This window comes from Grampus griseus (assembly GCF_964374135.1).
Source record: "Grampus griseus genome assembly, chromosome: X".
Lineage (NCBI taxonomy): Eukaryota > Metazoa > Chordata > Mammalia > Artiodactyla > Delphinidae > Grampus > Grampus griseus.
Genome location: NC_138999.1, coordinates 59171408 through 59189782, shown reverse-complemented (window position 1 = coordinate 59189782; position 18375 = coordinate 59171408). Strand labels below are relative to the sequence as shown.

The 18375-nt window shown below is 38.2% G+C and overlaps 1 protein-coding gene across 1 annotated transcript in view; it reads right to left on the bottom strand.

The window, feature by feature from the left end:
* Positions 1–18375, bottom strand: part of KIF4A (kinesin family member 4A) — a 126182-nt gene that overhangs the window by 68770 nt on the left and 39037 nt on the right. The window contains exons 7-8 of the mRNA XM_082681712.1: positions 6611–6727; positions 5805–5980 (exon numbers count right to left, since the gene is read on the bottom strand). Coding sequence (XP_082537838.1) covers positions 5805–5980; positions 6611–6727 — 293 coding nt within the window. The remainder of the gene's footprint in view (positions 1–5804; positions 5981–6610; positions 6728–18375) is intronic.

The following is an 18375-nucleotide window of genomic DNA, read 5'->3' as shown; positions in this document are numbered from 1 at the left end:
GGACAATCAGCATTACATGAATAACTAGTACTTAGAAGATGAGTTGTCGCTTTTACCTAAGCATCTTCATGAGTTTTTATTGAGAATCTATTTTTTTTTAAATTTATTTTTATTATTATTATTTTTTAAAATATTTACTTATTTTGGCTGCACCAGGTCTTAGCTGCAGCACATGGGATCTTCGCTGTGGCATGTTTAGTTGCAGCACACCGACTTCTTAGTTGTGGCAGGCACGTGGGATCTAGTTCCCTGACCAGGGATTGAACCCGGGCCCCCTGCATTGGGAGCACAGAGTCTTACCCACTGGACCACCAGGGAAGTTCCAGAGAACCTACTTTTTAAAAAAAATCAAACTTAGGGACTTCCCTGGGGGCGCAGTGGTTAAGAATCTGCCTGCAAGTGCAGGGGCCACGGGTTCGAGCCCTGGTCCGAGAGGACCCCACATGCTACGGAGCAGCTAAGACCATGTGACACAACTACTGAGCCTGTGCTCGAGAGCCTGCAAGCCACAACTACTGAGCCTGTGTGCCACAACTACGGAAACCCATGCGCCTAGAGCCCATGTTCTGCAACAAGAGAAGCCACCGTGATGAGAAGCCTGCATGCCGCAATGAAGAGTAGCCCCTGCTCACCACAACTAGAGAAAGCCTGCTCGCAGCAACAAAGACCCAACACAGCCAAAAATAAGTAAATAAATAAATAAATAAATAAATAAATAATTTAAAAAATCAAACTTAGCACTGGGCTACGCAATGTGGGGGGTGGATACAAGAATAAACTCTTGTGGTTTATTATCCAGTTTACAATCTAGTTGATGAAGACAAGACTAAGGCCTGAAAATTTAAGAAATAACACAAGACAGAAGATACTAGTCATCAAGTATAGTTAAGTACTTTAAGGTTCTGAGAAGAAGCAAATTAATGAAATCCCAAAATAGTCCAAAGGAGGCTTCGTGGAGACGGATCTTAAACCAGAGTGAATGTGCAATCAACCTCTCCATTCCCTCTTATGATAAAAGAGGAGCTGCTCTGCTTGAGCTTTGGATCCCAAGTCTTCTTGCCTTCTGATAAATCCTATTCTGGGGACTTCCCTGGTGGTCCAGTGGTTAAGACTCCATGCTCCCATTGCAAGGGGCCCAGGTTCAATTCCTGGTCAGGGAACTAGATCCCACATGACACAACTAAAAGCCTGAATGCCACAACTAAAATATTCCACGTGTCGCAACTAAGACCCGGTGCAGCCAAATAAATAAATAAGTAAATAAATTAAAAAAAATCTTATTCTATTTGTTATCCATTCTCTCTTCTATATCTTTGACTTCTCCCTTTTTACAGAATCCTTCCTACTAAGATTAAAACATGTTCAAGTCTCTCCCATCTTAAAACAAAACAAAACAAAAGCACCTTTCCCAATCCCACTTCCTATCTCTTTTGCCCAATTTCTCTCCTTCACAAAGTTTGACAGAATAGTCTACACCCACTGCCTCCATTTCCTTTTGCTCTTCTCTCACTTGCTCTTTAACCTATTCTAACCTGATTCGTGCCCACAACATTCCGCTGAAATAACTCTTGATAATGTCACCAATGATCGGCATGTCACTACATCCCATGGGCATTTTTCAGTCTTCATTTTATTTGACTGTTTGGTAGCATTTGGGTTACCAGATGCCACTCTTTCTTGCTTTTCCTTCTATTCTTCAAGCTGATCTTCTAAGTCTCTTAGTTCATCTTTGATCCAACTGTCCTTTAAATGATAAAGTTCCTCAAAGCTCACTCACTTTCTATTCTCTCCTTAAAGTCTCATCTCTGACTATGGTTTCAATTACCATCTATAAACTGGTGACTCCCAAATTTATCTCAAACACAGATCTTTCTGAATTTAGAACCCTTTTTTTAATGCAATATCACTAGTATTTTACATTTATTGTCACATCATTATTTCCAAAGCATGACAACACATGTGATTTCACTTGGTCCACATAGATTTCTAAAGCATTTACAGGGAACAAGGCTGTTTGATAGGGAGAAACTGGTATTTTATCTCCATTTTATGAAAAGGAGCCTTCAGGCAGAAAGCTTAGGGGGGATTTGCTGGCCATCAGTGAAGGAACTGCTGGTAGGGGGGCGTTGTTCCCTCCAATCCAGCTATCTCTCCCTTGCAACCTGCAAGTAAGGCTTATCAGAGTTACTATACCACTGCAGGGAGAAGAGCTTTCTCTGTTCTTTGATAAGCCACTACTGCTCCATCTTGGAGAGACAGTGGGAAAAGTCAAGGGCAGGATATCAGGAGACCTGGTTCCTCCATCAGCCTGCCCTGAACCACCTATATTCATTTCTTAGACCCCAGTGTCTTAAAATGGGAATAAAGATATCTGCTGTGTTCACTGGCTTATTATGATGATAAAATTAAATAATGAATATAAAAGGGTTTTTTTTTGAACCATAATCATATATGAATGTCAAGGTGAGACAGGAAATCTGAAAGGAAGGGAGCTTCTTTGAGGCCTGAGTCTAGTCCCTGGAGCCAGACACTACGCAAGATGGTTTAGACATAATATCCTGTTTAATCCTCAAATCAGCCCAGGGAGCTGAGTATTACTATTATTAGATCCCCTTAGTTTTTCTGAATTTAGAACCTTTATATTCAAATATCTACTTAATATTTCTGCCTAGTTTTCTGCTATCCCAAACCTGGTCCTTCTTCAGTATACTCTAGGTCAGTGAATATGCAGTTTCACATGCCAGAAAGCTGGATGTCATACCCTCACCCCCTTATCTAATCCACTGGTCACTTCTTTCTATCACTTTCTAAGCCATTTCTCTCTCTGGACTACTGCAGTAACTTCTTAAGTGGTCTCTATGAGTCTACTTTTGCTCCACTATAATCCACTTCCACACAGCAGCCATACCATTTTTTAAAAGTGGAAATGATCAGTGTTGCCACCTTGCTTAAAATCATTTTTAACGTAGTACATGAGGCGTTGATCAGGCCTCTGCTTCTTCTCTAGTCTCAGACTGGAACACCCTTTCCTTGCTCTCTCCACTCTAGCCACACTGGCATTCTGAGTTCTTCAAATGCACTGTATTCCTAACTCAAGATCTCTGCAGACATGCTATATGCCTGGCACTGTTCTAAATGCTTTACATGTATTAACTCAGTTAACCCTCACAAAAACCCTATGAAGCAGGTACTATTATTATTTCCATTTTACAGATAGGGAAACTGAGGCACAGAGAACTTGCCCTGGGTAAATAGCTAGTGAGGTATAGAGCCAGGATTTGAACCCAGGCAGCCTGGCTGCAGTGTCAATGCTGTTTCCCATCATACTTTGCTACACATGCTATTTCTTCTTCCTGGAATCCCCTTCTTTCTTTTCTGCATAGATGATTCCTACTCAGTCCCTCAGATCTCAGCTCATATGTAACTACTTCAGGGAAGCCTTCTCAGATTAGATATTTAACAGAAGATCCTGTTCCATACTTTCACAGTGCCCTATAGCACACTATCCCAGTTTATAATGATATGTTGGTATGATTGTGTGTTTAATGTTTGTCTCCCCCACTAGGCAATAAATTCCATGAACGCAGAAACTGTGTCTGCTTTGCTTAACAATGTATCCCAGCACAGTACCTGGCACATAACAGTGTTCAATAAATATTTATTGTTGGAATGGATGAACAAATAAATGACCAGGAAAAAGAGCATTTTTGGCAATAGTAATACACATGAAAGAAAACAGAGGAGCAGGACTGAGTAAGGTATTTTACAATTGAGATGATTCTGTGAACAGGTAAATTATTTATATTTTCTATAGTGAACCCTAAGAGGGAAGGAAATAAAGGAGGATAAGGGGAAGGAAGACAACAGATTGAATGAATGGTAATTATTATCACTGAGGAGGAAGGCCAGAGACGGAGTGAACACTGGACAGTTGGGAAACACTAGATTCCCATTGGGAAGAGTGCTACACAAAGAAAACCTGACCCCCCCCCCCCAAGGAGTCAACCCAACCACCTGCCCTCTCAGCTCCTCTGCCAGAGATACTGAGCTGCTGCACAGTCATACTGATACCACCACAAATTCATGTTCCTAGTCAGCTGCTTCTTCAATTTCCGTGATTTTAAGCCTTCTGTGGTTACCTCAGTCCCTCTACCCTATCATCATCTGCTTGCTTGCTCTTAGAAGGTGACGTTACCTCCTACTTCACTGAGAAGATAAAGATCGTCAGGCTGAAAATTGCTCAATTTCCCTTCTTCTTCCTCTAAATTAGTGTCACTGTATTCTTCCTATCCTAACCTCTTTTCTTCTAGTCTTGGGGGCAAGTATCCCTTCTACTGTCTAAAGCAAAGACCTCTTTATTTGTGCTCAGGATCTCAACTAAGAGATGACCCCTTATCAACTCATCCCTATTCTCAGTTTTAGTCTCTCCCAACTGGTTCTTTCACATGTTCAAGTCTCTTCCATATTTTAAAAACAAACAGATTTACATCCCTTGACCCTTGACTACCAGCTATTGTCTTCTTTCATCTTGCCTTCTTGAAAGAAGAGCCTAACAACTTCCTCCACTTCCTTATCTAGCATTCACTGTCCATCCCATAGCAATCTGCTCCTATCATTCCCCTGACCCTCTTCTCACTCCTTGTTGATTAAAAAAAAATCAGTGGACACTTTTCAACCCTTATCTTACTTTACACTTTATAAATTTATACTTTCAGTAGTCCTCCTTGAAACTTTCTTCTCTTGTCTTCCATGAACCACTGATTTTCTTCCTGCCTGTTTGCTCCTTCTTCATCTCTCTTGTCTTCTACTCCTTTCCCCCTTCCTTAAATGCTGCTGTTACCCCTGAGTTCTGCTAGGCTTCTTCTCTCTTCTTGTCCATTTGCTCATTCAGCAAATATTGAGGAAGTGCCTTTAACGTGCCGGGCACTCTTTGATCTCATCCACTCCATAACTTCAGATACCATCTAAATGCTGATGACTCTCAAATCTGTATCTTCAGTTCAGACCTCTCTACATTAAACCCACATACCCAGTCATGTTTGAACAACTCTACTTAGATGTCCTACAAGCCCTTCAAATTCAAAATGCCCAAAACTGAATTTCATCATTTCCATTTCCCTACCTGACCCTGCTTTTCCTCCTATATTCCCCGACTCAATGATTATTACTACCATTTATTCAGTTGTCCAAGCAAGAAACCTGGGAATCAACTTTGATTCTCCCTACCTACCCTTCCATGTCACATGTGTCACCACATATGTAAGCTCTATACATTCTACCTCCTTGTTTTTTGTTTCTAATTTGTCCCCCTTTCTTCATCTCTATCGCTACTGTCTTTAGTTCAGGCCATAGTTCTCACCTGAGTTATTATAATACCCTAATTTATTTTCTTACTTCTAGTCATGCCCACCTCTAATCCACTTTCTATATACTTGCTAGAGTAATCTCATTTCAACATGTTACCCTCTTACTTAAATCTTTCAGTGGCCCCCTACAGCTTTCAGGTTGAATTCCAAATCCTTTAACAAGTTATATAAGGACCTTTGGGATCTGACTCCTGCCTACCTCTCTTGCCTCATCTCTTACTGCTCACTTCTTTATCAGTGAAATCTCCAGTGCCACTCCCTAATCTTAAATATGACCAAAAACCTGTTAATAGGAGTTACTTTAAGATTTCCCCAAACTAACATAATGCTTAACCAACATCTCTAAAATTCTGGTAGAGGAGAAGCTGAGAAATAGGAGCTCTATCATTCCACTCACACACTTGTAATTTTTCCCATCAAATGTCAAGTTCCTTCTACCTGTTGCTTCAGATGATTAAGTTCAGCTCTCTGGGGATCAATATTAACAACAGGTTTGTTCTTGATTTTTCTTGCTCTGTCAGCATAGCGAAGAGTATTTAATGTTTCCTCTAGATTGGAGTCAGCAGGACTCACACAGGCTATCATAAGAGTGTGGCTATTACCTCCTAGAGAATCTGAAAAAGAACAAGGGAAGGAAATGAAATCAAACAAGTAGGATGCAAGCAAAACTGTCCGTTTTGGTTGGTGACTTCAATCTCAGAGGTATAAGAAAAAAATTCTTAAGTATCTACAAGTTTTCTATTGTGTCAATATAAAAACACTAAGATTTTTGTTGTATAAAATGATATAGTTTAGAATCCTATTGCATGTGTCCTCGTTCTTAAGAGAGACTGTGACTTCAGCAGTTAATCAGGTTAAAACAAAAAAAACCTTACTGGGCCAAGTTAGGAGTCACTATTAGGATTAAAATTTCTTTGGATGCCCCCTCTAGGTAGATCTTAACTCTTTAGGGAATTCTTCTTATCAGCAGTAATAAAGGCAGTAACTAAGTTCATTTTCAGGTACAAAGTACTAAGTACAGTTGACACGCTACATACAGATTTTTTGGCTCTCAAAGCCATATATGAAGACATTTTTCCATTACCTTAGAAGCCTGCTTGCCAACAGGTCTCTCTCCTGTTTATCAACTAGACAGCTCTGTATGTAATAGTCCAAAAATCTGGCTTTCTACCTGTTCTATCTTTCCTTTCTCAGCACTATCATTCTGAGTTACTCTCTTATTTTTAGAGGCACTTTGGGCTTACCTTGAAGCAGTCGAGTCAACTTGGAATCTCTGTAGGGCACAAAGCCACCCTTTTTGTCATCTCCAAGAGCACTGATTACATTTCCCAAGCATAGGAGGCCTCGGTTAATATTAATACCTAATAGCAGGAAACAAAATTTAAATTGCTTGGTAACATATACCCATGTTACCTGGGTAACATCTAACATATGCCTATCCTGAGAAAGAGATAAGAAATAAAGACCCTATAGAAATATTAAGTCAGCAATCTTAAAGAAACCTCTTAATCTTGTTCACTTTTCTGAGAGTGCCTCTTTTTTTTTTTCAAACAGAAAGCTTCATAGAAATGAAAAACAACAGTATTTAAAAATCTTTAGTGTTCTTATCAGATATTCTTATGCTCCTTGGGAAACAGGCCATATTTTTCCTAGGTGGTATAGGTAGAAATGGGAATAAACATGATGCTGGTAGAAGTTGGTGATATCCACTCTGATATTTTACTTTCTTTCCATCTCTTCCTCTTTCAAACAGTTGGTCTTCCAGTTAAGCAAAGTTCAAAGGACAAAGGTGAATGCACAATTGAGTCTGTTGGCACTTCTTGCCCTTTCCCATGGAAACAAAGCAGAGAGACAGATAACGATCACCATGACAATAACCACTTGTATAGTTATTTACAAGTGGTTATATACATTATCACACTTTTAATATACATTATCACACTTAATGCTTAAATTAATGCTGTGAAATTACATTAAAAGCTATTTTTATTATTATCATTATTTTAACTATCATTTTCAGTTTATTGATGACAGAACTAGCTCAAAGGTTAAATGACTTGCCTAAGGTCAAGTGGTACCATTAGCGGGTAAGTGGTAGGCCTGAGATTCCACCTCAGGATTGCAGTCAAATCCTATGCTCTGTCTATTATACCACAATGAAATACCTTTCCTCTTATTGCTTCAAATAGAGTAAAGGTTCTTTTCCACTTCTTAAATTCCAAGGTTTACTTTTTAAACATTGTAATAATCTCTGAGGTCCCTTGAAAGCCCCTGACCCTCCCATGGTTATGTTTACTATGGAAAGTCTATGTAGTATAATGGTTAAGTGCATGGGCAATGGTGTCAGATAGACCTAGGTTCTAATCCTGGATCTGTCACTGATTAGCTATGCAATTTTGGGTAAGTTCCTCTATAAAATGAGGCAAATCTACCTACCTCGTTAGGTTGTGGTGGGGAGTTAATAAGATACCTTACACAAAACAAAGTTAAATGATATACAAATGGCATCATTATTGTTAGTGCTGTACTACTTTACTTATTCAGCCGTACTTTGGACTCCCTTATAACCTGAAACAATTTTATCTACAAGATCCTGAACTCCAAAATTCCTCTCTGCATCCTACTACTATCCTTCCATTTCTTTCATGGATCCTGTTCTTCACCCTTATTGTGGCTACAAATATACTGATGCCTTCTTTCTTTTTTCAGCTGCACCATGTAGCATGTGGGATCTGAATTTCCCAACCAGGGATCGAACCCGTGCTCCCTGAAGTGCAAGAGCAGAGTCTTAACCATTGGACTGCCAGGGAAGTCCCTATGACACTTTCTAATACTCCCAGTAGATCATCCTTCCTGGGCCTTAAACTACCTATTCCCTGAAGTCAATCATTTCAGTTATGTTTTCCCAAGCGCTCACTAGACCCATGACCTTCTGCCCCATGACCCATGACCTTCTGCCCCATGACCTTCTGCCATTCCCACCATGTCAATTCCCAGGCCTAGGTTAAACCAACCGTGTGTGTGAGTGTGTGTGTGTGTGTGTGTGTGCACGCGCGTGTGTAAGTTTCTGAAAGTCACATAACAAAATGGACTGGATCCATCCATTATAAAACACACTATCTGACCTTGGCTGAACCCTTGGTCAATAGACAATCTTCTCTTCTTCATTCTTCCTTCACCACAGCAGCTATTCTAAACACTCATCATTTCCAAGACTGGAAATCTACCTTCACTCTATTAGTAGATGATTTCAACAAATACATTATGGTGATCAACTATTCACAAGGGCTCCCTAACCTTCCCTCTCCTCACTTCACAGTCTTTCCTTTGCTGTTACTGATTCCTTTGTCCTTCTCCTTGTTTCAGAGGAGGAAATAACTACCTTTATTTTCCCTTCAGCCTCTGACAGTGTTTCTATTCCCTCCATTTTCCCAGGGACCCTGGATCCCTTGATCTTCCCCCTCCCTCTTAGATATTCAATTTATTTTTCCTTCATGAATTCCTTCTTTTCAGTCTATACACATGCTCAAATCTCCCCAACCTAAAACAAAAACAATTCCCTCAAGCAACTAGCTCTTTCTTTTCCCTTTATTGCAAGTTGGAAGGGGTACCATTTTTCAGGGCCACTTATCCCATCCAGGATGTGAAGGAGATCCTGCTGAGATTGATCAAACCTCACCAATGCCTGTACTAATCCTCATATTAGTTCACTCCTTTCTCTTCTTTCCCCCTTTTAGCCAAACAGAACATTGTGCCATCTTATTGGCCCATATCCCATCTAGGATGTGAAGGAGAGACTGCTGAGGTTTTTCAAACCTGCTGAGCAAAATGTCCATCTATAGCTCCACAGGAACAACAATAAAAGTCCAGATGAGCCCTGAGAAGAAATTATGGCTACTGTGATCTAAGTAAGAAGCACAGACTTAAGGATAAAAAGGCTGATTTTTTTTCTTCAAATGAGAGTTGGAGTTTTGGAATAGATAGGAGCAAGGGAAATGAATGTCTCTTTGGAAAGAAATCATCACAAAACAGCATTTGATTTCCTGTTGTTAAGAGAAAATTCTTGACATGGTTGGAGATTATATATTATAAAGACTGGGAAGAACATGACTGCAGAGACTTAAAAGTTCTAATCAAGGATGGCTATGGAGAAAATGCCCAGATAAAATTATAAGACCAGAAGTTCCTCTTCTCTCTAAAAGATTGAGAACAGACCAAGTGAGGAGAGGATCAAGAATACTACTTAACAGCTTCGGGTATTTGTTCACGAGGGCAACAAATAAATAATAAAGTAGAGATTTTAACTTTAAAAAGGGACTAGAACTTCACAAGTATCATGGAGGCACATTACAATTGGTTTCACAACTAGAATAAAAGGGTATATTGGTAACAGGAGAGAAAAACGAGGCAGAAGAGAAACGAAGCAGCTCTATATGCAGCAGCTCTCAACTGGGGACAATTTTGCTTCTTGCAGGACATTTGGCAATATCTGGAGACATTTTGGTTGTCACAACCTGTGAGGTCAGGGGGAGTGCTACTGGCATCTAGTGGGTAGAGGGCAAGGATACCACTAAACACCCTACAATGCCCTGGACAGTCCCTCCCCACCAATATTGTTTGACCCAAAATGTCAATAGTGCCACAGCTGAGAAACCCTGCTCTATATGTGAAGAAAATATGTATGAGCCTAAGGCAGGTAGCACAGCCAAGAAGATTAGGGTGAAAAACAGAAGTAATATGATAGTATAGATATGGTCTGCCTAGCCAGAAGGGGAATGATCTATTACTGCACTAGATCACAAGACTTACAGGAGTAACTACTAAGAGGGAATAGAGTGGAAAGGAACTTGATTGGGAGATAGAATCTTAGTTCAAACTCTGCCTCTCCCACTTATCAATGTGTGTGACCTTGGACAAGCCACTAAAACTTTCCTTTATCCATAAAACAGGTGTAATACATACCTTTACCTCATGAGGCTATGATAAAATCAAATGTGATCTATAAAGTGCTACCTACATGTAAGTTATTATTAATAGGATAGAGGAACTTAGATTATCTGGATATTTGCTAAGTTACCTGACAGTGAAAGCACAGCACCCATTAAATTCCTTATCTACTCTGATGACAATTTCTTCACCAAAAAGATACTGCAAGTGAAGAAGGAAATGGCAGTATCTTGAAGTTGGCCTTCAAGTTGACACACATGGAAGAACTGATTATGTAAGTAAAATGATGAGAATCTGGTTGTAGGGGACTGAGGTGCACGGTCAGACATCAGTATGCTAGATGGTAAGAAAACGTATCTCTAAAATTCCGGAAAAAAGATAGGTAAGTTTCTGGTACAGAAAGTCTAAAGGGGGAAAAGTATGAAAGGCTTTCAAAAAATAAAATTGTAATTATCTAGGCACATATTATTCCAATAAAAAATTGATACAGCTTCATAGGAACCAATGTAACAAATAAAATTATATACAAAAAGAACACAGAGAGCATTAGAGGAAATTCTGTTCAAACACAGGAGACTGACCACCAGCATTTCTTTCCCCCCTAAGATACGACTAAAAGGAATTTAAAAAGTAATAACCCATAAGATCACAGAGCACAGGAGAGGAAATATCCGTAGACAAGAGGTTTCGATGTGTTTTTAGAGCACAGGTAGAGAAGCAATAACTGACTCAGCAAGATGGAAGAGCCTCAATCTAAAGTGCCTGCAGAGGGACAATAATGACCACGACAGTGATAATAACAGCTAAGTTTATATAGTGTTTACTATGAGCCAGATACTGTTCTAGGAACTTTATGCTTATTACCTTACTTAATCCTCACAGTAGTCCTATAAAGTATGCATCAAGTATGATTATCTGTGTTGACAGATATGAGACCTGAGGCACAAAGAGATTAGGTAACTTGCCTAAGGTCACATAGCTAATAAGTGGCAGAGTCAGGATTCAGATGGAGGCAGTCTGGCTCCCAAATCCATGATCTTAACCTCTATGCTCTATGGAAATGAGCAAATTTGCTCCTTAGAGGCACCAGGTACCTTGGAAAGAGGAGAGACTTGAGGCTGAAAAGACGGGGTTGGTAGAAAACACATTTAAAGAAAGCTTGAACTCTCACGTCGCCCCTCCAGAGCCATGTGACTACTGTGTCCCCCATTCTCAATCATTCCCAGTCTACTTAATGGGGTAGTTTTTCCAATACCCACCCATTAAAGTTGATATTCTCTTGGGACTGTCTTAGGCTCTTTGCTTACTATATATACTCTTCCTGGGCTATCTCATCCTTGCCTAGAGTTCCAATAAACACCTATATTAATGACTCCCTCAAATTCCCATCTCCAAACCAGACCTCTTTCCTATTGTCCAAAGCTATATTTTGTCTGCCTACTGAATAAACTGCAGTGGGCTGTGCCCATGTGGCATTGCATAACACAGACTTGAACAACACAGAATTCATCTTTCAGTGCAAATCTATTTCACTTCCAGCACTGTTCCTTTTCATTGTCTCATCACCTAAACAGTCGGATATCCAACAAACAACAAACCTGTGACATCCTGGACTCTCCCTCTTTTCTCACCCCACACATTTGAGTCCTTATCATCATTTAGTGAATATGTTCAATATTCTAGGCACTGTGCTAGGCATTAGAGGTAGAAAGATGAATAAGTCACAATCCCTACTCTCGAGGAGTTAAAAATCTAAAGGGAGATAGACACACCAACAAAAACTATTTGCAAATATAATGTTAAAGGAAAAGGTAAGTATAGTAAAAATGGGTTCTCGTAGGAGTGGGAATTGAAAATTTGAGCTGAACTGTGAAGAATGACTAGGACAATGCTGATGGAGGAGGGAAGAGTGGGAAAGAAGAATGTAAGGTTATTCCAGGCAAAGAAGTAACATATGTCAAGGCACATATTTGTGAGAGAGCATCATACATTTAGGAACTACAGGGAGTTCAACAGGAAAATAATGCAAGTTATGAGATAGAGAGTAACGAATAATGAGGCCAGAGGACAGTTAGGGACAGATCATAAAGAGCATGAAATATATGTCATGCTCAGGTATTTGTGTTTATCCTGTAGGACAGTGGTTTTCAAATTGTGCTCCTCAGAACCTTAGGGATACTTTAGGGAACCACAAAAATACTGCAGAGTTTCTGCAACTGTAATTTGGATTTTGTTTTAAAAATTATTTCTATTGTGGTAAAATATATATAACATAAAATGTACCATTTTAACAGTTTTTAAGTGTATAGTTCAGTGGCATTAAGTACATTCACACTGTTGTGCAACCATCACCGCTATTTAACGTTATTTTAACTATTTTAAAAACTGCCTTTAAGGGACTTCCCTGGTGGTCCAGTGGTAAAGAATCCACCTTCCAATGCAGGGGACATGGGTTCGATCCCTGGTCGGGGAACTAAGATCCCACAGGCCACAGGGCAACTAAGCCCGCACGCCACAACTACTGAGCCCCCGTGCCTCAAACAGAGAGCCTGCCTGCTGCAAACTACAGAGCCCATGTGCTCTGGAGCCCACACGCCACAACTAGAGAGACAAAAACCTGCACGCCACAACTAGAGAGAAGCCTGCATGCCGCAATGAAGATCCCGCATGCCGCAACGAAAGATCCCGCATTCCTCAACTAAGACTCGACGCAGCAAAAACAAAAAAGCCCTATATTGTTTTTTTAAAAAACTGCATTTAAATAGCTCATTCCAATGTGCTATAAAGCAAATCTTTTTTTTAAAAAATAGATCTTTATTGGAGTCTAACTGCTTCACAATACTGTGTTAGAATCTACACAATACTGTGTTAGAATCTACACATTATCTTGTGCAGCAAGGTTAATTAATTTTTCTGCAGTCTTTGAAAATACCTCTATTATTTGTACATACGTTCGAAGTTTTTGCAAATGTGTAATTTAAAGTTGTGGCTTTGCACGAGACGTTTGCCCAGTTCACATGCACACTCACGGAAAACTGTACAGATAATTATACCACTGTAGCACATGAGCTTGTACTGAAACACCAGACAGAGGCAGTTACTCAATTCATGTGCTCATCACTGCATCCTAGTCGGTTGTGTAGTACCAAATGAATACGGAACTCAACATGCTATGATATACTATTAAAGATGGTTTCACAATCTAATTGTCCATTGATGGATGAATGAATAAAGAAAATGTGGTACACACACAGAGAGAAATATTATTCAGCCACAAAAAGAAGAAAATCCTGCCTTTTGCAACATAGATGGACCCTGAGGGCATCATGCTGAGTGAAATAAATCAGATGGAGAAAGACAAATACTGTGTGTCCTCACCTTATATGTGGAATTTAAAAAAAGCTGAACTCATAGAAAGAGAGTAGAATAGTGGCTGCCAGAGGCTGAGGGGTGGGGGAAATGGGAAGATGCTGGTCAAAGAGTACAAACATCCAGCTATTAGATGAATAACTTCTGGGTATCTCAAGTACAGCATGGTGACTATAATCAACAGTACTGTATTATGTACTTGATGGTTGTTAAGAGACTAAATCTTTTTTAATTAAAAAAGTTTATTGAGATAACATTGGTTTATATCATTATATGTTTCATGTGCATATTACATTTCTACTTCTATATGTCCTACAGTATGCTCACCACCAAAGTTTTAGTTTCCATCCATCACTATACAGTTGATTCCCTTTACCCATTTCATCTTTCCCCAACCCCTTCCCCTCTGGTAACCACTACTTTGTTCTAAGGGAGTAAAGCTTAAATGTTCTCACCACACACACACAAAAATGGTAATCATGTGAGGGGATGGAGGTGTTAACCAACATTATTGTGGTAATCATTTCGCAACATATACATGTGTCAAATCATCACATTGTACACCCTAAACGTAACATATGTTATATGTCAAGAATATCTCAATAAAGCTGGAAAAAAAAAGAAAATGTGATGGTGCATATGAAGCACTTATCCAATGGCACTCAAAAAAAAAGATGGTTTCAGTGCTTCTTGTAAGCTTTGTGTCTTGTTAGACATTTATAGTTATTATATAACATATTAGGAAATATATCGTTAGTGATCCAACATTGAATTTAAATGTCCTATCACTTCCTCATTGAAGCTCCTAGGTCAGTTTAATAATTGAAGAGATTGTAAAGTGGGCTGTTAAAAAATGTTTATAACTCATAATTATGTATTAGTATGAATCAGGATTTTCTTGATAATGTGTGACAAGAAAAAAATATAGAAAAAATAGATACAAAATCTTAAATAAGATTATAGCTGTTATCCAGAATCCCCATCATGTTATATACTAAGAACTAAGAATGTTCACTGGAGCTAGTGTGTAATAGCAAAAGTCTGGAACCAACCTAAATGTTTATCAATAGGGGAATGGTATAATAAATACAGTGGCATATCTATATAATATATGGACATGAAAAAGAATACAGTAGAGATGTATATACTGATATGGAACAATCTCCATAAATACAGGGTAGATTAGAACACAGTGCATAGTATGCTTCCATTATACAGAAAGAGAGAATGTCTAAAGACATAGACTAGGGATTTGGGGAAAGAGAAAAAGTTACTTTTCATTATATTGCATTAAAAAAATACCCTTTTATTTTGAAATAATTATAGACTCACAGGAAGCTGCAAAAGAAATGTACAGCAAGGTCTTGTGCACCATTCACCCAGCCTCCCCCAATGGTAACATCTCACATAACCATAGTACAATATCAGAACCAGGAAATTAACCTTGGCACAATCCCCAGATGTTATTCAGATGTGACCAACTTTGACACGTACTCTGTGTGTGTGCGTGTAGTTCTGTGTAATTTTATCACATGTATAACTTCATTAATGATCACCAAAATCAAGATATAGAACTGTACTATCATCACAAGGCTCTCTTGTGCTGCCCTTTATAGGCACACCTATCTCTTCACCCTCCAATCCCTAACCCCTGGCAATCATTAAGCTTTCTCCCCTATAATTTTGTTATTTCAAGAATGTATAAACAGCATATACAGTATGTAACATTTTGAGACTAGCCTTTTTTTTTTCACTCAGCATAATAATAATCCATCCAATGAGTCTGTTTTAATAGTTCATTCCTTTTTACTGCTAAATAGTATTACATGGCATGGATGTACCATAGTTTGTTTAACCATTCATTCACCTGTGGGTGGACATCTGAGTTGTTTCCAGTTTTTGGTTATTACAAATAGAGCAGCTATGAACATTTGCGTACAGGTTTTTGTGTGAACATACACTTCTTCTGGAATAAATGTCCAATAGTGCAATGTATGAGAAATTCAATTTCACCACATTCTTGCCAGCATTTGATATTGTTACTATTTCTTCTTTTAGCTATTCTGAGAGGTTTACAGTGAAATCTCCTTGTGGTTTTCACTTGTATTTCCTTAATGACTAAGGATGTTGAACGTCTTTTCATGTGCTTATTGCCATTTGTATATCCTCTTCAGTGAAATATCTGCTCATGTCTTGCTCATTTTCTAGTTGGATTATTTTTTACTATTGAGTTTTGAGAGTTCTTCATATATTCTAGATACAAGTCCTTTGCTGGATGTACTGCATTTTTTTATCCCATGAAAAATCTTATAATATGCAATAAACAGAAAGAAATTGTGATCATAAAATAGCTATAATATTCTTATTGTTTGAAGATTGACCTACTCAATGCTATAAATTTGAACTTACAAAATAAATGTATGTGAATTTAAAATCTGTTTTTTAATTTATTTCAACTGTTATAATTCGTTTTAAGACTTCATTTTAAAAAGAGTTCCTTTGCTTTAAAAAGAAGGCAGATTAAAAACATCTATTGTAGATGATGGACACAAATGAAAGGTTTTAAAGAAGGAATAAACATGATCAAATTTAGATTTCAGAAATATTACTTTGGTAGTCATTTGGAAGGTAGATTTGGGAGTAAAAAACTGGTGTTTAAGAAACCATTTAGGAGGTTATTTTTTTTTTGAGGAAAAGATGGACAATTTAATATATTCTGTTGGAGAAGATGGCTATCCATATGGAAAAACATAAAACTAAGTTGCTACCTCACACCACACGTAGTTATAAATTCCAGACAGATTTAAGACTTTTTTTAAAGAAGAAAACATAGGAGAAATGCCTTTATGTCTATATGACTACACTGAAATTCTATTTATATAAAAAACCCAACACTTTATATGACAAAAGACATCATACACTTAGTAAAAAGATGTGCCACAGATGGGGACAAAATATTTGGAACTCATAAAACTGACCACTTATGTCCAGAATATATGAACTCCCTCTCCCAATTAATTTTCTAAAAAGTCAATAGAAAAACAAGCACAGTATTTGAGTTGGCAATTCACAGAATTTAACAGATAAAAATATAGGACATATAAAACACAAATAAGTTTTTAGTATAAGTATGTCCTGTGTTTCCTGTATTCCTAGTATATCCATGTCTTGGGCTTCCTGTGGTTTACTTGGCAACTTTACTGAAAAGACACTCAACCTTGCTAGAAATCAAAACATACAAATTACAACAACAATAAAATTTTGCATCCATCAATTTAGCAAAAATGATCAAATTAATAATATTTGCTGGTGGATGTGTAAAAGGGTACAAACTCCTTAGAGAGGATTTTGCAATACCTACTAAAGTAAAATACGTTCATTAAAATATGACCCAACAATTCTACTTCTGGGTGTCTATCAAGAAACTTTCTCATCAGTGCATAAAGAGACATGTACAAGGATATAATTTTAATAGTTCAGTTGAGCGATCTCTAAGGACTGGAACCATGGGAGAGGAATGAAGGAGATAGAAGGTGTTTAAGACATAAATATGACATGACTAAAAGACCTTTTGGATGTGGGAGACGAGAAAGAAAGAGGATGAATACAACACGTACTCATATTCCAGGAATAAGGCAGATATTCATATATCCGGCCAGACAATAGTTATGGAACGCCTACCGTGTCAGACACAGTCTTAGCATAGGTGGCAAGAAAATACGAACTGGTCACTACCTTCAAGGAAATCAAAGTTTAATGAGAAAAAAAGACAAATATAATTACAGTGAAAAGGGAGAATGCTGTGAGACGTGGTAGGGTGACAACTGACTGGGAAGGGAGATAATCTTCTATATCATGATAAGGCTTTGGATTACAGGCTTTTAGGTAAATGCATTTGTCAAAATTCAGCTACAATACACTTAAAATTTGTGCTTTTCATTGTAAATTTTACATTAAAAATCTAAAGAAATATTAAACTCCAGTTAATAATATGTAAGCTTAAGAATTTGGGAGAAAGTGCACTAATGTGTGCAATTTACTTTAAAAATGTGTTTTAAAAAAGAATGTGGCAGCACAGGGAGATCAGCTCAGTCCTTTGTGACCGCCTGGAGGGGTGGGATTGGGAGGGTGGGAGCGAGGGAGACGCAAGCGGGAAGAGATATGGGAACATATGTATATATATAACTGATTCATTTTGTTGTGAAGCAGAAACTAACACACCATTGTAAAGCAATTATACTCCAATAAAGATGTTAAAAAAATAAATAAAAATAAAAGGGACGCATACAGGGCAAGGAAAAGCATCAACCATCAAGTAGAATTTGAAAAAAAAAAGAATGTGGATTAATGAGTGGATAAATGGACAGATATAAAGCAAATATAGTAAAATATTAATGGCGGAATCCAGATGCTAGGTGTAGGGATGTTCCTGTATAATCTTTCAACTTTGTTGTATCTTTGAAAATTTTCATAATAAAGTGTTAGGAAAAAACACTATGGGAGCACCAACTGATGGAAAGACTTCGACCCAAAGTAGAGGTTTCATAGGTGGGTGACATCTGAACTGAATTGAAATATCAGTAGGCATTACCAGTCAGACCAAAAGGGAAAAAGAACTGAGGCATTCAATGAGGGCCAATGATGACATGTCAGGCTCTATGCCAGGCCCCTGGGGTTCAAAGATGAATAAGAC